Source organism: Podarcis melisellensis, assembly GCF_964234715.1.
Source record: "Podarcis melisellensis genome assembly, chromosome: 8".
Classification (NCBI taxonomy): Eukaryota; Metazoa; Chordata; class Lepidosauria; order Squamata; family Lacertidae; genus Podarcis; species Podarcis melisellensis.
This window is the reverse complement of record NC_138540.1, coordinates 18,294,061-18,314,434: the sequence shown is the minus strand read 5'-3', so window position 1 is coordinate 18,314,434 and position 20,374 is coordinate 18,294,061. Positions and strand designations below refer to the sequence as shown.

Genomic DNA, 20,374 nt, shown 5'->3' with positions numbered 1-20,374 from the left:
GCCATAATTTTTTTAAAAAATAACAGTATTGTTTTCTGCATTCTGAAGCTTCAATTTTTTCGAAAGAGTAGGGCCTATTGGAATGAATGGACCATGTCTATTCATTCCAATGGACCCACCAACACTGGATATAGTGCTTACTCTCAAGTAAAGCTCTGCACGTGTGTATGGTATTGCAGGGTTGAAGGCCACAACATCACAAGTGCGGTCTAAAAACAGCAAGATTAAAAATTGCACCTAACCATTGGTCAACACTGCCTTGCAACAAAAAACGCTTTTATAAAAAAAAGTTATTTCCCCCACGCTTTATAAAAAGCCTTACCAACGCAGCCCAACGGATGTCTACTCAGAAGTAAGCCCCGTTGAGTTCATTGCTACTTTCTCTTAGGCAAATGCGTGCACAATATTGAGGAACGTTGCAGTCTGTTACTTGGCAGCAGAGTTCCCCCCAACTCCAAGCGCCTTCTTCCCCACTTGGTTACCAGTTATAGTTTTGGCTGCACGCCTAAGCTTATTTACCTGGGAGTAAACCCCACTGAACTTAACGGGACTGACTTCCGAGTAGGCATCTAAAACTCTCCCTCCCGCATCACAACTGCCTGCGCTTGTGCAACGCGAACCATAAATATTTTCTTTTTTATAAAAAAACAAAAAAAACCTGCTTGTCATTTGGAAGAGGAGGAGCCTTCTCGCCCTTCCAAGGAAACCAGATCAAGAGCGTGCTTCACGTTTGCTGCAAAATTCGCTTTTGGGGGTCCCACGCCGCCAGTGGGAGGGAGGTGAGTGCCCTGGATCAGCATTGGACCTACAGCAAAATGGGAAGGGGGGGGGGGCGGTCCAGATCTGTCAATCAAGTCCACTCCTCTTCCACCCCCATCGCCCGCTAAACAGGTTCCTGGTTGCGCCATTGCAAATTGAAAGTGTTGCGTTGCGCTGTTGGGAGAAAAAGGTTCGTTCTGAGCCTGCTGGAGGAAGACCCAGGAGACGAGATTTTAGTTTATTTTTAACTGTTTCTTTGCAAAGGCAGGCAAGGCAGCCGCCTCCAGATCTGGCCTTACGCCGCACCAGACCAGCTGATCTTGCAATGGAGCATGGCAAAAAAAAAAAAGTGCACCGTAGTCAAATCAGGAAGCTTTCTCGCTTCGGCCTGGGTTTGCTTCTAATAAAACTCCTAGCCATTTAATCAAGACAGAATTGCCCAGGTCATTTTACAGGGTCACGGAGAGTCCTGGGAACTGTAGTTCCTTAAGGGTGCTGGCAATTGCAGTTCTGGGAGGTCAGCACCTTTAACAAACTGCAGTTCCCAGGGTTCTTTGAGGGGAGGGGAGTCATGGCTGTTAAAAGTGGCATATGACTGCTTTAAACCTGTGGTGTTGGTGTGACCTGAATCAGGGCTGAGGAACATGTGGCTTTACCTCGCTTGCTTTTGCTTTTTTAAAAACTGGCCTACAACTCCCATAATCCTTGACTGTTGCCTAAGGTGGCTGGGGCTGATGGGAGATGGAGTCCCAACAGCATACAGATGGCCACAAGTTCTCACCTCTGGCCTAGATTAAAAAGAATATAAATTTGGTATGCTGGGTACTAGAACCTTTGCTTTGCATGCAGAAGGTCCCAGGTTCTCTGCAGGTAGGGTTTGGAGAGGCCTTTCCTTTTGTGTGGCAAATAGAAACCTCTCACTTTTTGCACAACTGCAATTAGGAACGTGGGGGGAAATATGACTCGGGATGCATTTCAATGGGAACCTACCTAATTTGCAGTTACAGTGAACTGAAACAGCCCTCTGCAGCCAATGAATGTGTCCGCTAGGGGAGAGTGTACATATAAACAAATATATTAGTGGAAGTAGCATACCCAAAATCCATAAAATTAGGGGAAATTGCATATGAACTTGTGTACCTTAGGGGAAATTTACAAAAAACAAACAAACAACAACCTGCCCATTTTTCATCTTTTTTTAAAAAAATTGCAAACTCATAAGGCATAAGGAAATGTGTAGAAATGAACTATAGTTTGCAAAAAGAGAAACTGAGGGTCACATCCATCGTTCTGCCCAAGTTTGCATCCATCACCCAGGTGTGACCTTCAGAAGCTGCCCCATGAGAGAATGACACCCTTGGTTTGGAAAATGTTCCTTAGTCCTATTCTGGATTCTGATTACTATCAAATGCCACACCATACATTCAAAGCAGTATCATAGCATTTTAAACAGTCACTGGCTTCTCCCAAAGAATCCTGGGAACTGTAGTTTGCAAAGGGTGGATTAGAGACTCCTCTTCCCCTTGCTGAGCTACAGTTCCCAGAGTTCCCTGGGAAGAGGGGTTGGTTGTTAAACCACGGTTGCTGTGAATTGCAAGTGGGGAGAGTGTTGTTGTGCTCAGGTCCTGCTTGCAGGCTCCCCATTGGGGCCTCCGGTTGGCTACTGGGAGAGCAGGATTCTGGACAAGACAAGCCTCTAGTCTGATCCAGGAGGGCTCTTCCTATGCTCTTAGTCACCCTATTTTTCTCGGCTACCTTAAAAAAGCAATTGGACCAATTCATGGGAGTTAAGACTATTAACTATGGTGACTTTCTCCTACTTCTATAGTCCGAGTACCAAGATTCTGGGAATCGCAAGTTGGGAGAGTTTCTGTGACACTGAGGTTCTGCTTTCAGGATTCGCACTTGGGGCATCTGTTTGACTGCTGAGAGAACAGGATGGTGGACTTGATGGGCCTTTGTCCTATCCAGCAATCAGACTCTTCTTGGGCAGTTGTGATAAACTGCTGTGAGCATGGAGGAGACTCCAGACATCCTATATTTGTTTCAGTGGGTTGAGGTCTTACTTGAGTGCCAGGGAAAGCCTTGCTGGGCTCAAGGCCTCCCATGGTCACCACCTTTGTGCAGAATGGTACATCCCAGTCATGCAAACACACAAACACCCCTCTCCATCCAGGCTAGTAAGAGTCCACAGTTCAGTAACAGGCAAAAGCTAGAATGTGCAGGACTAGTTAAGAGTGGCCTGAGACTAGGGAGGTGGTGCATGGCCTGGGGAGAACCTCAAAGGTGATAGAGAGGTTTGGAAAGCCACATTAGGCCTTAAGATTCCCTATCCTTGGGATTTTATTCCAAGGAATAATATTCCAAGCAATACACCCACAAGGCTGCTCCAGTTGGTTTTGCTCACATGATGATTGAAAATCAGTAGTCCAGTGCTACTCACACACTTCCTTGTTTGATCAATCTGACGTGGAAGCGGTTAAGCAAATTATCAGCTTCCCCTCCCCTCAGATAGTCTGGGTTTATTTGCATGACAACTGGGCACAGATAAAGAAATATTGTTGGAACAGCTAGGTGAATTTTGTGCAATTGGATGGGTGTTGTGTAACTAGGGAGTTTTCTGGTGGGAAGAGGAATGTGTTAGAAGCATTTCAAGCTGCTGAATCTGCTCCAAGGAGATGAATGGATCCATCTCTGGTATTGTGGTCTCGTCAGCAAAAGAAAAATGCTCTTGTGCGCGCGCACACACACACTTATCAGGGCATACTTTGCACATTTGTAGATATTAATTTGACACCACAAGCTCAAGTGTGGTTCAAATCACTATTCTCCTCTCGGGCAAGTAAGAATTGGCTTTAGGCAACCAGTCAGGGAAGCTTTTTGAGAGTTGACTCTTTCAAGCTGCAAGGGACTAGTTTGGGTGTACTGTGGACTAGAACCTTGTACAGAGCTATTTACAAGGCTGGGTTTAGGGCTGCCATCTTCTCCCCACTGAGATCTTTATCTTTACATGGTATATTTTATTTGTATGCTGCCATTCATCTGAAGACCAAAGGGAGGTTCACAACATAAAAATACAAAATGAGAATACAAACTACATAAGAAAAACTGTGTCTTTATAAAGGAACCCAAATTATTTCTTTAAAGCACTTTTGTGTGCCTCTTTAAAACCCTTGTGTACCTTAACCAGCTCAGGACCACAAAACCAGCTCAGACCTGCAAGCATCACCTGAAACCCATCTTCATGTGCCTCCTCCATGAGAGGTCCAGGGGGCGGCAACACAAGAACGGGCCTTTTCTGCAGTGGAATGCTCTCCCCAAGGAGTCTCCCCTGACACGTCCATTACAAATCTTTAGGCACCAGGCAAAAGCATTCCTTTTCTCCTAGGTCTTTGGCTAATTAAACAGTCTATGGTATTTTAAACTGTGGGGGGTATTGTTTTTGTACACACAAATTGCAGTGTAATTAATTAATTAATTAATTAATCAATCAAATCAATCAATCCCATGCACCCTGTGAGGGACAGATGTTAGCCTTGGTGAATATAAAACAGGGCGGAGAGAGGAATGTATGTATTACTATTCCCGCCGCCCCCCCTCTGCCCGGAATAGGAGGGGTCTAGTTTTACCAGGAAAAGTTACTTATCTCTGTAGTCTTTTGTTTACCTTACAGCTGAACACAGCAGCCAGACTGGTTTTGCAGATTCTTTCTCACAAGTTTAGAAGACATAAAGGCAGCAGAACTAGAAAGAAGCTGGTTCCTCTGCAGGTGACTTATTCCACAGCTTAGGTAAGTCCATATGGTAAGATCAGCAAAAGGCAATAAATTGGATTGGCATTTGTTTAGAATGTAGGGGAGGATGAGCACAGCTAGTTGTAGGTCTTCTGGTCCTAAACCAGCATTTACCAAACTGGTGCCCTCCAGAAGTTTTGAACTACAACTCCCATCAGCCCCTGCTATTAGGCTGATGGGAATTGTAGTACATAACATCTGGCAGGCCCTGGATTGTTATAGGTAAAAGGTAAAGGACCCCTGGATGGTTAAGTTCAGTCAAAGGTGACTATGGGGTATAGTGCTCATCTTGCTTTCAGGCCAAGGGAGCCAGCGTTTGTCCACAGACTGCTTTCCAGGTCATGTGGCCAGCGTGACTAAACACCATTTACCTTCCTGTCACAGCAGTACCTATTTATCTACTTGCACTGGTGTGCTTTCAAACTGCTAGGTTGGCAGAAGCTGGAACAGAGCAATGGGAGCTCAACTCATTGCATGGATTCGAACCGCCAACCTTCCGATCAGCAAGCCCAAGAGGCTTAGCGATTTAGACCACAGCGCCACCCACGTACCATACCTTACCTGGGTTGTTATTTACTGCTACCAAAAAGGGTAAAGGAGCTCACCCCACTTCCCTAAGCTGTAGGATATTTCAGTGTGCCCTGATTAGGGGGGTCTGATTCCTTGTAATGAGGTTGAATTGGGGTCATAAGGGTGCTTTTGTAATAACTAGTTTTATTTACAGATGTATTTGTTTTTAAAATCTTAAAATCACGGCTTACAAAGCCATAATACATGTTGAGGTATTACTGAGAGCTGAATGGAGAATGTGCATTAAAAAAACCCAACATATCAAGAGGATGATACATTATTAGGGTTGTTTGCAAAACTAATCCTACCCAGAGTAAACACATTGAAAAAAATTCCTCACACCAGAGCCAGTATGGTGTAGTGGTTAGAGTATTGGAACTAGAACCTTGGAGACCAGAGTTCAAGTCCTCCAATCAACCGTAGAGTTCACTGGATGACCTTGAGCCAATCACTGCTTCTCAACCTAAACTACCTTGCAGGGTTGTTTGGGGGGTTAAATGAGGAGGGGGAGAACCATGTATGCCCCTGTGGAATATCAATGCAAGGAAACAATCACATATGTCCATTAATGTCAGTGAGTCCACTCTGAATAGGACTGAGTTGGCTACTAGTCCTTAAAGTTTAATTTTATATTGATAGCCCAGTTGGTTCGAGCGTGATGCTGATAATGCCAAGATTACAGATTTGATCCCCAAACGGGACAGCTGCGTATCCCTGCATCGCAGGGGTTGGACTAGAAGATCCTCAGGGTCCCTTCCGATTCTATGAATGGACATGGACAGTTATTTTTAAACTGATTGTATGTATGTATTTCAGGGGTGACATTAGGCAAACTTGATTTAACTTCTGACTTTTACTGATAACTTTTATTTTATGTAAACCACTTAGAGGTTTTTTATGATCAAGTGGCATGCAAATTTCTGTTAGGTAAATGAAAGGAAATGATCATAGCTTTTAAAACTTTCCTTCCAGCTCTCTGTGTTTCCCAAGATGCTTTTCAGAGCCATCTTTTCCCTCATCTTCCTCTGGGGAGTCCTCTCTTCTGAGACCAAAGAGTCCCGTGGCCACATCTCTGTGGTCCTCCTGGGTGCCACAGGAGACCTTGCCAATAAGTACTTGTGGCAAGGACTCTTCCAGCTGTACCTGGACGAGGTGAGCCACGGGCATTCCTTCACATTCCATGGGGCCGCTCAGACAGAGCCTGAGCGAGGGCGGAGGCTGGTCTTTGAACGGCTGAAGAGGCTGGCCTGTCCCTCAGATGTACCCCCAAACAGGTGTGCTGTGCTGAAGGACCAGTTCATCAGACTGACAGATTACCACCAGCTCAAGACAGCAGAGGACTACGCCACCCTAAACCGGCAGATTATGACCACGCTCAGTCAGGAAGGCATGAAAGAAGCGGGCAGGATATTTTACTTCTCCGTGCCGCCGTTTGCCTACGCAGAGATTGCCCGCCACATCAACAGCAGCTGCAGGCCGCCGCCAGGGCTGTGGCTACGGGTGGTGCTGGAGAAGCCTTTTGGCCATGATCTCAGGTCAGCCCAGGAGTTGGCTGATGAGCTAAGGACTTTCTTCCGGGAAGAGGAGATATACAGGGTAGACCACTACCTTGGCAAACAGGTGAGTCTGCTTGTGAAAACCGGAGGGGATATAACCTGGTAAACATGGGAAGCTGCTGGTAAACATAGTAAGTAAACATGAGTCAAACCATTGGTCCATCTAGATCAATATTGCCTACACAGACTGGCAGCAGAGTTTTGGACAGGGTTCTCTCCCAACCCTATCTGTGTGCAAGGCAGATGCCCTACTACTGAGCTACAGCTCTTCCCGTAAGGTATAGGAACATAGGAAGCTGCCTTATCCCAAATTAGACCATCTAGCTCAGTATTGGCCACTCTGACTGGGAGCAGCTTTCCAGGATTTCAGATGGGGACATTCTCAGCCTTACCTGGAGATGCCAGGGGTTGAACCTTAGACCTTCTACTTGCAAAGTAGATGTTCTAAAACAGACTTTCTTAACTTTTTATTCTGGAAAACATGCCCAGGGTGGTTGGGGCAGGTGAGCAGAGGCTGGCAACATCCCCCCCTGGAAAAAAACAAGAATGAATCAACATGTGCAATAGCACAAAGTGGTCAAATTCCTCAAAAGTACTGGATTTGTAAATAAAACAATAAAGCAGGGGTAGTCAATGTGGTGCCCTCCATATGTCATTGTACTGCCATCGTCCTTGACCTTTGGCCTTGCTGGTCAGGGCTAATGGGAGTTGGATTCCAACACCTGGAGAGCCACAAATTCCCCATCCCCTGGGCTAAGGTGGGCTTAAGTTCCATGCATCTGTGGCTACTAACCCTGACCTCCACTGTTGGATGCAGGTTGCCCCTGAATGCCAGTTGCTAGGAATACAAATGGATAGGGCTTCCCATGGGCAACTGTTTGCTCACCGAGAGAACAGGATGTTGGACTTGTTGTGCCTCTGAATACCAGCTGTTGGAAATGACCAGTGCTGTCACACTCAGCTCCTGCTTGTGGGCTTTTTGGGGGGCATCTGGTTGGAATAGGATGCTGAGCTGGATGGGTCATTGGCCTGATCCCACAGGGCTCAATGTTGTAAGATATATCTTGGTGATGGCCACCAACTTGGATGAAACAAATTCCTGAAGGATAGGGCTATCCATAGCCATGTTCTCCCTCCACTGCCAGGGGCGGCAATGCTTCTGAATGCCGGTTGCTGGGAATCTCAGGTGGGGAAAGTGCTCTGGTGCTCAGGTCCTGCTTGATGGCTTTACCTAGGGGCACCTGGCTGGCCACTGTGAGAACAGGATGCTGGACGGCATGGGACACTGGCCTCATCCAGCAGGGCTCTTCTTATGTTCTTATGCATTCATGATGAAATATAGCTGTAGACCAGCGCTCCCAATGTGTGTGGTGGAATTACCTGGGGGGTTCTAAGAGGCAAAAGGGAAGCAGTGAGGCACTGGAGGTGTAAATGACTCTCAGACTTTGAAAAGCTGGTGCCATTCGTTTTGTTGAATTAATTAAACGAAATAGTTTTACCTGGGTTTTGAGCAACTGCGCAATTAATTGTTGCTGTTTTGAATTTTATTGCACCGCAATCTTCCTTAGAGGGTTGTGCAAACTGCTATGCTGAATATTGTTTTTTATAGAGTAGGGTAGGGGGCACTGGAGAATAGTTTTTATTTTAACTCCCCAAGGGGGAGGTCGCCTGAAAAAGTTTGCTGCTGTAGACAAAGACGTTTCCCCACCCAAGTAATAATGGCCTGTTATTTTATTAGCTCCCACCACTGCTGTAAACTGGCCACACCAGCAAAGCTGTATCCACCTGATTTCCCAACCAAGGTCAGAAACCTCAATTTCGCTGAGTCATCAACCCCCGCCGACCGCCCTCCACACTCTCGCTAACGGAGAGTCAGCCAAGCGCCAGATTTTCCAAACGAGGCTTTTAATTTGATAAGGAATGTGGAGCACGCACAATTCTCCTTTACGTTTGCTTGTTTGTTTTTTGATCAGGCAGCTTTACAAGGGGGCAAAGTCTTTAGCTCCAAGGCAGTAACAAAATGGGCGGTGGGAGGGGGGGGGAATATGTCACTGTGGCGCCAGTGAAGGATGAGGGTTTTTTATTCCTTGGTTCAGGAAGCAGATTCTGGATAGTGGTAATCAGGTATTTGTTATTGTCATACAGGCTAGTATTAATGCAGTTAAACCCCTAAATTTGAAATGTGGTATCAGCATTTTTCTAATTTTATTCCCAATTATAAATTTTATTTATATATTTTTTCCTTCAAGGACATAGACTTATTCTGAGGCTGTGTTCATACCATATATCTAAAAAGTATCACACACACATCCCGGCAAAGAATCTTTGGGAACTGTCTCTTAAGGGTTCTGGGAATTGTAGTACTGTGAGAGGTAAACTACAGTTCCCATAATTCTTTGAGGGGGTGGAATGCGATTTAAATGTCTTGTGTGTATGCAGCCTAAGTTTCACACAAAGATCATTAAGGTGTATCTTAACCTTTCACGTGTCAACCATGTTCCACACAAACAGATAATACCACACAGGCCTTTTGTTTTGTTCTCCTAGCCAGCCATCCAAACCATAGGCCTACCTGGCAGTGGCTCCCTGGGGTTTCAGGCCGCAGGCATTCCCATAAATTGAATGTACGTCTGAATGAATAATCCTCACAGAAGTAGTCCGTCTGTGTCTGGACTGGACTGCAGGTGGGGTCTTTACAGGCAAACATGCAGCATTTTGCCTCATAGCGGTCACATCTTTTTGTGCCAATTTTTCCTTTCCCAAAAAGGGGGTGTGAGACTGTTACGCGGCGGTGACCAGCACGTGGCAAAATACAGTATTTTCTCCACACAGATATCTAACATGTCGAGGAGAGCCAAGCTCCTGACATGCTAGCTTTCTACAAGGGGGGAGGCTCCCCCCCCCCCGCCTACATCACTCTGTGGGAGCATTTGTGTAGCCCTGCATTTGCAGTCTGAACTGGTACTAGTCCCAACACGGGTTGACTGCCTTTTTTTGAGGCCTCATCCACACCATACATTTAAAGCACTATTATGCCACTTTAAACTGTCATGGCTTCCCCACAAAGAATCCTGGGAACTGTGGCTTGTTAAGGGTGCTGAGAGGAGGCCTCTTTCCCCACGTCACGTAGCTACACTTCCCAGACTGGTTTAACAACCAGTCCTTCTTCCCAGGAAACTGGGGATTTTAGTTTTAGTTTGCATTGGTAATGTGAATATTTACCTCAGCAACTCCAACCCCTCTGGGGAGGCAGAGGGTTAGATCTTCACAGCATCTGTCTGATTCAGCCACTTTTGAGTCCACAGGGAATTCAAAAGTGTGTGGTGTGTGTATATTTTTATTTATTTTTTGCAGGTAAAGGCTTTTTCAGATGAAACCTTCAGAGTTTTGTCCGTTTGCCAATTTTCTGTCTCCCCTCCTCTACTAAATTCCAGCACCTTGATTTCCTCTCCCCCTCAAAATCTGAATTAAATGTTAGGTAAAGTTATATACTATTGGAAGGGTAGTGACTTAAAATCTCTACCAGCATTCCTCCCACCAAAGTAAAAATAAAATCTAAATACAGCTTTGAATTAATTTTGGGTGTTTTTTGGGGGGTCAGTACCTCTCCACCTCCAAAAATAAAATATTTCAGTTCAACCAATGTTTGGCTATGGGAGGGCAACAGTGCATTAAAATGTTAACTTGTTTTTTGTTGGTTGACTAAAATATCAGGACCCCACCCCATGCTGAATCAGATATTAAGGGGCAACACACACACGTATGATGAAATACGTTTGGGTATTTTTAGCTCAGAAAAATTGTTAAGGACACAGTAGAGGTTTATAAGAATGTAAGATGCATAAAACTATGGCTGGTGCAGAGAAAATGGAGAGGGAGGTCTTTCTCCTCTCTCTCTCTCATCGTCCTAGAATTTGGGGCCATCCAGTGAAGGTGAATTTTGGGATATTCAAGACAAACAAAAGAAAGGACTTTCTTCATGCAGGGCATCGTTTAAACTATTATTTTAAATTATTACCTGTTCATTTTATGCTTTGCGTATATCTCTGACCTTTTCCTCCAAGGAGCTCAAGGTGATATACGTGGCTCTCCCCTGCTCCTCATTTAGTCCTTACACCAACCCTGTGAGGTAGGCTGAGAGGCAGTGACTGGCCCAAGGTCACACCCAGTGAGCTTCGTGGCCAAGTGTGAGGATTTGAACCCTGGTCTTCCAGGTCCTAGTCTGACACTCTTAACTACTAAAGCCCACTGGCTCTCGGTGTGGAATTTCCCATGGTGTGGAATTTCCCATCATCTCCGTAGTTGTCGCAGTAATTTATTTATATTCTGTGCCAAGTCCCCAGAAGCAATTACAGTAAACATTTATCCCTCTGCTTTTGATTTTTTTTTTAAAAAAAAATCTCTTCTGTCTCCCCCTGCCTTTTCCACCCTTTCATCTCAATTATTTCCTCCCCAAAGGCTGTGGCTCACATCTTACCATTCCGAGACCAGAACCGACACCATTTGGATCCGATCTGGAACCGGCATCATGTTGAAAGGGTGGAAATTGTCCTGAAGGAGACAGTGGATGTGAAGAGTACGTGAGTCTTGATTTGAAGTCCGCTGGAGGGGTAGCTGTTACATTCACACATTTGAATAAAACAGGCCCCTCTCTGAATCCTGGGAACTATATGTTTGCCCATGACAAAGCTACAGTTCCCAACACCTTCAACAAACTAAAGTTCCCAGAATCCTTTGGCAGAAGCCGTGTACTTTAAATGTGTTGTGTGGAGACACTTTTATACCACTTTTCGTGGCTTCTCCCAAAGAATCCTGTGAACTGCAATTTGTTCAAGATTCTAGGAGTTGTTAGGAGACCCCTCACAGAGCTATAGTTCCCAGCACCCTTAAAAAACCAAAACCCTACAGTTGCCAGGATGCTTTGGTGCTTTAAATATCTGATGCAGATATGGCCATGGGAAAGGGGACCCTTTGCAGATCTGGAATGTGTCTTCTTCTTCTTCTTTTTTTAAAAAATGATTTTTATTAATAATTTCAATGTAACAAATTATCATAACATATCATCTTCATAATTTCCACCCATCTTCCCCTTCAAATATTTAGGGATATGGTTAACATCAAGAAACAAAAATATCTACAAAGATAATTATGAAAAAGTGTGTTTTGAGATAAAAAGAAATTTAGAAATATGGAGCAGAATGAATCCCTCCTTGCTAGGAAAATAGCAGCGGTAAAAATGAATGTTTTGCCAAAAATACTATTTCTTTTCCGGTCAGTCCCAGTAATGGTGAAAGATGATTGCCTCAAAAGATGGCAGAAGGAAATTTCTAAGTTTATCGGGGGGGGGGGGGAGGCCAAGAATAAAGCACAAGATACTCACAGACACAAAAGAAGTACCACTGTATTTTGAATTACCTGATATGTACACCACCTCAAGACAGTGGTTTCATCCCCACAGCAACCCTGTGAGGTAGGCTAGTCTGAGAGACTGAGGAGCCCAAGGTCACCCAGTGAGTTTCATTGCAGGATTTGAACCCGCGTGTCCCAGGTCCCAGGGCAGCGCTCTAACCACCATGGAAATCTGGCTCTCACATGGGAATTGCCTTGAGACGGTGGGGGTTTAGGGGGAAATTAATACATGGGTGGTGCTGATAATAAATAATAATAATAATTGTGTTCATGCCCAATGCACAAGTCGCCCGAGTCGGTATAATGCGGTTTTCCCTGGGCTGCAAATCAATCCTCATTGAATGAAGCCCCTTCCCCACCTTCCATTCTAGTATTATTGAGGAGTGGGGAAGACTGCAGGGCTTCCCCCCACCCTGGAAGCTGGCTGTGGTCCTGTTCCTTGCGACCCCATTCTCAGCTCCGTCAGGACAAGCCAGGCCTCACGTCCCCATGAACTCAAGGACACAGCTGTGCTCAATTTCCCTGCAGTGGCTGCTGCATTACTTCCGCAGCGCCGGTTGCACCTGCCGCCTGCCTCCGTTCTGGGGACAGCCGCTTGGCCACCCTTCGCTCCCTGCAGCGGGGGTGCCGTGCCAGTTAGCCATTGCCTTATTAAAAAAAAATACTTGAGTGATTTTTCTTTTCTTTTTAAAGTTGTTGTGGTTTGGCAAACTCCCGTTTGCTCCCTGCATCCTGGTTGAGAAAAAAAAGGAGACAGTCGCCGGCTGAGACCTACTCAGTATGAACAGACCTGAGCGAGCCGTGGCAGTTGATTTCAGTGGGTCTACTCTTGAGTAGGTCTAGCATTGGCTTTAACCCAATGCCATCAGGCTGTCTCCTTATTTCCCTCCCCCTTGTAAGACTTCCAAGGGGTGATCTTTCATTTGCTGACAGCCCACTGCCACCAGTGCTCCCCCACCCCCATCCCAAATGCTCAAGTGATGCCTGCATTGCCCAGGTCCTGTGCCAAAATGTGTGTGCAGCATTGATTACGCTAATGAATGTGCGCCGGGTTGGAAGGAGATGGGGTGTTCTCGGTTCCAAAGTTTTTAAGAGGGTAGAGAGTCGCATTGTCATCTGCAGAGAGATCGTCTGCATCTGAGCACCAAGGAGAAATGAGGGAGGGGGTTCTCCTAGAGATAAATTGCCTTTCTTTCCTCCCACTTCTCCCCCCCCCCCAACATATGCATCACACCTGATCACCAGGTGTTGTTGTGTACTGGTTGTCCACTCAGTTTTAATCAGAGTAGACTCATTGAAATGAACAGCTATGTCTGTTAACATCAATGGATTTACTCTGCGTAAAGTTGAATGGCTCCTACTTCCTACATTTGAAGCACAACCACACACTGAGTCCTGGGAGCTGTAGTTTTAAAATGCTGGGAATTGTGGCTCTGTAATGGGTAAACTACAGTTCCCAGAATTCTTTGGAGGAGTAGTGTTTTAAAGTGATGGTACATGTGTGCAGCCTAAGATATGAGCCAGCCAGGGCTGTTGAAAGGAAGGCCTGCAGCTAACCCTTTTCTGTAACCTCTCAAGGGCACTGCAGTATGAGGCTGAGCAGGACCTCTCGCTCCTTCCAGCCAGTCTGACATTTAAATTTTATTTCAATTTATTCTTGTTCCGTTTCATTTCTGCTTGGCTCTTCCTCCCGAGGAGCTCAGTGGCAGCCCACGGGTGAACAGGGCTCTTGCCTGTGTTTTGCAAACATGCACAGCAGAAGCTTACAGCTGGAGTAGGGAAATTTTGGCTGCATAAACAATATATATTTAAAGAACGCTCCCCCACAATAGAATCCTGGGAACTGTAGTTAAGTCCTCAGTGAGCTACAGTTCCTAACACCCTTAACAATCTATAGTTCCCAGGATTATTTTGAGGGGCGTGTGCGTTGAATGTATGGCATTTCCACAGCCACTGTTACAGTAACACATTCATGACTTAGTTTTTCTAAAAAAGGATTGGATAAATTCATGGGGATGGGTTTGTGAACATAGTGTAGTGGGTTGAATGTTGGACTAAGACATGGAAGAATAGGGTTTGACTCCCCACACAACCATAAAGCTCACTGGGTAATAATAATAATAATAATAATAATAATAATAATAATAATAATTAATATAGTCATGATGGCCATGTTAAGAGGCAGCCAATCTCCTAAATTCTAGATTAAATGATTTTGCATTTAATTCATTTTTTTAAAAAATCTCTATTCTTAGCTGCTCAGGAAACTTTAATTGTTGGGCAGCATAGGAATACTGGAAGGTATTCAAGTAAGTTTTACTCAGAGAAGACACACTGAAATTAGTGGGCCTAACTTGGTCATGTTTGTTGATTTGAGTGGGCCTCCTCTGACCAAAACTTAGCTGAATTTTGGATTCAGTTTTTGAATCAATGGATTGTCTCCAATGTTAGTCCTACTCTGAGTAGGCCCATTGGCATTAATGGGCATGATTAATGGGTCCATTAATTTCTATAGTTCTACAAACTGTTGCTATTGTTATTATAAATCTCATTTATGAATCGCTTCCACTGTGGCATCTCAAAGCAATTTAAAATATAATAGCATGTGTACATCAGTCGCTTGTATGAAAAGAGTTAACAACAATTGTATATCTAAAAACAATTAGCAAAGCAATTATAAATACAAAAACAGTTTAAAACAGCAACACGTAATAAAATCAGTTCAAATCCGAGGCAGATACCCACTGGGGTAAAGATTTTTGAAGTCATAGATCCATCTAGCTCAGTATTGTCTACACCAGGCTTCCTCAACCTCGGCTCTCCAGATGTTTTGAGACTACAATTCCCATCATCCCTGACCACTGGTCCTGCTAGCTAGGGATCATGGGAGTTGTAGAAACATCTGGAGGGCCGAGGTTGAGGAAGCCTGGTCTACACGGAGTAGTATAATCCGAGACATCATTGCATCCAAGGAGGGCCCATTGAGTTGAGATTCCTGCATTGCAGGGGGTTGAACTACCTGGAGATACCAGGGATTGAACCTGGGACCTTCTGCATGCAAAGCAGAAGTTCTGCCACTGAGCTACAGCCCTTCCCATAAATAAACCAGTGGGTTGCCAAGCTTCTCTCAGCATTTGGGCATCATTTATGTGTTGTTGTTACTGTTGTACCCACCCCTGTGCTCAGATCGCACTGGCTTCTATGAAAAATACGGGGTCATCCGCGACATCCACCAGAACCACCTCACTGAGATCTTAATGTTCCTCGCTATGGAGCTCCCAGCAAATATCAGCAGCTCCGAAGACGTCATCCGGAGCAAGTTGCAGGCTTTCACGTCGCTCCAGAGCCCAGAGATAACCAGCGCCGTCATTGGCCAGTACGTGGCATACAACAGCCACGTGAGGGAGGAGCTTCAGAAGGGGCAGGATTACTTCAGCAGGACTCCAACCTTTGCAGGTAAGTCCAGTGGGGGTAAGCGTGGCCAAGTGCAAAAGTCGGAAAACACCTTCCCTGGGTGCAAAAGAGGACGGGGCTCTGGCACTTTTAATAGCCGCTTGCCTGTTAAGCGGCACTTGGTGGAATTCCCTGTTAAAAGTGCACGAGCCCTTCTCCACCCGCCTAGTAATTTTTGTATCTAAAATAAAAGATATATAAAAATCAATTAACAGCAAAACCCCACCCCCTAACAAAAGCCCCTGGGCCTAAGCTATATGCCAGTCCAAGAGTCTGTTCAGCAGCCTCAGCTTTTGTAGCTGGAGTCAGTCAGGCCGGTTGGGGAAAGCCCACTGAGTCAGGGAGCAGGTCTTCCAGGACCCACAACCAAGACAGTTGCGATGTAACAATAATAACAACACTTCTGCATCTTTTGTTTCAGGTGTGCTGGTTCACCTGGACAACCTCCGCTGGGAAGGGGTCCCTTTCATCCTCGCCTCCGGGAAAGTCCTGGATGAACGGATCAGCTATGTACGCATCCTCTTCAAGAACCAGGCCTACTGCACCCAGAACGAAACAATGTGGGACCCCGAGAGCAGCCAGTGCAAGCCCAGGCAGATCATCTTCCACATCGGGCAGGGAGAGCTGAACTCCCCTGCCATCCTGGTCAGCCGCAACCTCTTCAAGCCCACCATGCCAGACAGCGGCTGGAAGGAAGTCCGCGACCGCCCCCAGCTGCGCATCTTCGGACAGCCCCTCTCTGATTACTACGTCTACGTCCCCGTAGCGGAGAGGGACGCCTACTCAGTCCTGATCTCCAGGATCTACTCTGGCAAGAAAGAGTCCTTCATCACTGTGGAGAACCTGCTGGCATCCTGGGCGTTTTGGACGCCACTACTGGACGGGTTGTCTAGCCAGGTCCCGCGTTTGTACCCAGGGGGGCGGGAGAACGAGCAGCTCCTGGATTTTGAGATGGTGGGCAGGGAAGTGTCCTTTGTGGCGAAAGAGACCATTGAACTGATGGACACGAGGGACGAACAAACCCCGGACAAGTACAAGACGATCCAGTCCAGGTTTCGGCAAAGCCAGCTGATCACCGCTTGGTCGGAGGAACTGATCAACCGGCTGGCATCGGACATCGAAGCGACGGCGGCAAGTGCCGTCCGGAGGTCCGGGGAGTTCCACATGGCGCTCTCGGGAGGGTCGAGCCCCCTGGCTTTGTTCCGGCAGCTGGCTACGCGTCACTACGGTTTCCCATGGAGGCAGACCCACCTGTGGCTGGTGGATGAGCGCTGCGTCCCTCTTACTGACCTGGAGTCCAATTTCGGCACCCTGCATGAGCAGCTGCTCCGTCACGTCCGAGTCCCCTACTTCAACATCCACCCCATGCCGGTGCACCTCAACCGGAGGCTCTGCGTGGAAGAGGACAAGGGCCCCGAGCTGTACGCCAACGAGATCGCCGCCCTGGTGACCAACTCCAGCTTCGACCTGGTGCTGCTGGGGGTGGGTGCCGATGGGCACACGGCCTCGCTCTTCCCGCACTCACCCGTGGGCCTCGAGGGGAGCCAGGGCGTGGTGTTCACCGAGAGCCCCGTCAAGCCACACCAGCGCATGACCCTCACCTTGCCGCTCATCAACAAGGCCAAGCGAGTGTCGGTGCTGGTGATGGGGAAGGGCAAGCATGACATCGTGACAGTAGTCAGCAGGGTGGGGCACGAACCCAAGAAATGGCCCGTCTCCGGAGTCAGCCCCAGCTCTGGCCAGATAGCATGGTACGTGGACTATGAGGCACTGCTTGGATGATGCCCCGGTAGTTCTGCCTTCACCTCCTCCCCCTCCCACTTTGCCTGTCTTGGCATTCAGGATATCGGGCAGCTATTGCAGCTGTCTTCAGGAAAATTCTTCTGTCTGGTGGCAGGGAGTTCCACTGGCTGTTAATGAGACTGTATTTTTATTTTTGTTTAAAGAAAGATCTGCAGACCAAGGCCTGTCTGATAACCTGCTACTTCTGACAACAGCTGGCCTTATTTCACCATTGGCCCGCAAACTTAAAAGCAGGACAAGCCCTTCAGGTATGTCCCTAATGTGCTACACTGCCACCGTGCGCAGAGGATCCATTTAGACATCATAACCCTTGATCAGCCCATTCTACCCTGTGGGATTTGTCTAATCCTGTTTTGTTTGGGATTTTTAAAGCTGTCTGTGCTGATGCCTGTTCCCACATCTTGGGGCTGTGAGTTCCGTCAGTTAACGATTGGGACCTGTGAGCTTATGAGTGGTGGCTTTAAGAGCCGAGATGTCCTCCTGGCTCTTTCTTCTGCCATGCTCAAGTCTCTTCAATGCTGTGTGCCTCACTTTCCCCTCTCCTCTAGAGGAAAAGGAGGGGGGTCTTATAAATTATCTGCCTCTCACAAATGCCCTAAAACATCCACAGTGGAAATCTTTGTTTAAATAGCCCTTTGGAAATTTGTAGGTTTTGGCTCCTGGTAAATGGCTCCACGGTGCATCTCTCCATATATATATATAAAAGATAGTGTGTGTGTGTGTGTGTGCGCGCGCGCGTGTGTGCGCGCGCACACACACACGTGCACAAATACACACACACTGTACTGGTATACAAAGATACCCACAACTCCTCTTCTGAACAATTCATGCAAAGGGAGCCGATATGCAAATTCATGAACTTCTGCACAACCTGAGATCTCACTTTGCACTGAGCAAATTCATGAACTTTTGCACAACCTGAGATCTCACTTTGCACTGAGCAAGTCCTCCTGCAGAGTATTAAAACACCAGCCGTCCCAAAAACCTTGTTTCCTCCTGTGAAAGCTGGATTGCAGCCTGATCCAGGGAGGAGGAAAGCTTTCCTACACCTGATAATTTCAGTGTCCTTAGGTGAGCCTAGCTCAATGCTGCATTGAGGTGCTAGCCTAGGGGATTTTCTCATCTTTGCAGGGTGGTGGATGTCAAAGCCAGTTCCTAGCATCGAAGCAGAATGGCAAAAAGAGGAAAGACGACTAGATTCCGCCACAAGGTGGTGCTGTTACATGAGTTTTCCACTTTTTCTTGTTAAGAGTTTCTTTTAAACTAGGCTTTAAAAAAATAGTGGCTTTCGAAGTCTCTTTTGTGTTCCTACTGATTTCCCCATAAAATGTGGCATAGGACTGCATGAACGCAAATCGCAGCCACACCATACATTCCTACATTGCAGGGGTTGTACTAGATGACTCTCAGAGTCCCCTCTAGCTCTGCAACTCTATGATTTACACAGCACACGGTCCCTCTATAATCCTGGGAATGCTAGGTTACATATCAGAACTACAATTCCCAGCACCTTTAACAAATGGCAGTATCCAGGATTTTTGAGGAGAAGACATGGAATCATAGAGTCGGAAGGGATTCCAAGAGTCAAGTAGCCCAATGCTTTGCAAGGCAGGAATCTCAACATGTGGCCCCCAATCCAATCTGAAACCATACCAGCTTTGCAAATGTGCTACAGTTTTATTGCTGAACCACTAGGAATTGTGCATAAGAAATGTGGCGTGGATGCGACCTGAATTTCATTGCCTAGAGCTGGGGGGGGGGCTGTGCCCTCTCCCATTGTTGGGGGTACATCTCCCATCATTGGCTGTTTTTAGAGTACGTAAAAGCAACCACTGTCCACTTTCAGTGGAGCCCGTGTTCCCTCCCTTTCTTCAGGAGTCTGGTTGAATAAGAGGCAGACTCAGAGCAGCAGCTCATACAGAGATGCGACAGGCAGCCCTCCTTGTAAGCCCCTCTCCGTGGTGGCAGTGATGGGATAAAGCAATTCCACCATGGCAGGTGTACCTACCTACACAGGCTGGCCTTTTTTCTCTCCCCCAGAGCAGTATATCATACAGAGATGCAGCAGGAAACCTCCTCTGAAGCCACCTGCTCTGGGATTTCTCTTTGATTAATTCAGTTTTTCCACATCAAAGTTTGGGAATTACTGCTTTAGTATAAGAGATGTGTCTTCTATAAATACTATCAAACTCTGTGGGGATTTGAACAGAGGCTCTTCAGATTTCCTGCAGCAAGCCAGCTGCGGCTTTGACTACTACTGCTGTATTTAAACATTTACGGGGTAGGAATGCCCTCTACAATTGCTTAAATGACACAATTTTTACTACGTCTCATTTAAAAAGTTGTTTTTGTAAGTGAACACTGGAAAAACTTTTTAAATTTTATAAATGATTTTTTTTTTTAGAAATAAAAGTCTCACCCTTGCAATAAGTAGAGAAAAATGTTTTAAATGTCATTATATTTTGGTATTTGTTTTCCCTCAAAAAGAAAAGAATCAGTAATATATTCCTTTGCTTGTTTTCTTGGTTAATATCCTGCCTTTCATCAGTTCCACTGATCATAGGGTGGGTTACATCTTAACGAGGGATGTGTTTTGGTTCTCTCAACTTACAATTTTTCCAATCAATTCAGTTCACATTTCTGCAGCGATTTGCAATTTTTTTTAAATCCTCAAGAAAATCCATCAACATTTTAGTGTGAATTTCTCCTCATTTTTGTGTGCAGTTTCACCTAATATACAGTCATAGCTTGAAAGTGGAACAGCATCTGTTCCAGAAGTACGTTCGACTTCCAAAATGTTTAGAAACCAAAGTATGACTTCTGATTGGCTGCAGGAAGTTCCTGCAGCCAATTGGAAGCCACGGAAGCCCCGTTGGACATTCGGGTTACAAAGAACGTTAGCAAACCGGAACACTCACTTCCAGGTTTGTGGCATTCGGGAGCCAAAATTTCTGAGTACCAAGGGGTTAGGGCTCCAATGTACAACTGTACATTTTTTTTGCAAAGTGATTTTCCCCAAATTAATGCATCA

The 20,374-nt window shown here is 46.1% G+C and overlaps 1 protein-coding gene across 2 annotated transcripts; it reads left to right on the top strand.

Moving 5' to 3' along the window:
• The first annotated feature begins 651 nt into the window (after nucleotides 1–651).
• Nucleotides 652–19,784, top strand: H6PD (hexose-6-phosphate dehydrogenase/glucose 1-dehydrogenase). Of its 2 annotated transcripts, XM_081923563.1 has the most exons (6): nucleotides 652–779; nucleotides 4,433–4,549; nucleotides 6,095–6,742; nucleotides 11,137–11,254; nucleotides 15,274–15,543; nucleotides 15,962–19,784. In XM_081923563.1, exons 3-6 carry the CDS (start codon nucleotides 6,113–6,115, stop codon nucleotides 17,320–17,322), a joined length of 2,379 nt encoding a protein of 792 aa, XP_081779689.1. In that variant the 5' UTR covers nucleotides 652–779; nucleotides 4,433–4,549; nucleotides 6,095–6,112; the 3' UTR covers nucleotides 17,323–19,784. The 2 variants fall into 2 exon arrangements, with proteins under 2 accessions (XP_081779689.1, XP_081779690.1); XM_081923564.1 differs by lacking the exon at nucleotides 4,433–4,549 and having other exon boundaries at nucleotides 667–779.
• The last annotated feature ends 590 nt before the right edge of the window (nucleotides 19,785–20,374 follow it).

Coding starts and splice junctions, on each gene's coding strand:
- H6PD (XM_081923563.1), top strand. CDS start 6,113: ATGCTTTTCAGAGCCATCTTTTCCCTCATCTTCCTCTGGGGAGTCCTC. Junction 11,255..15,273: donor GGAGACAGTGGATGTGAAGA/GTACGTGAGTCT, acceptor CCCTGTGCTCAG/ATCGCACTGGCTTCTATGAA. Junction 15,544..15,961: donor CAGGACTCCAACCTTTGCAG/GTAAGTCCAGTG, acceptor CTTTTGTTTCAG/GTGTGCTGGTTCACCTGGAC.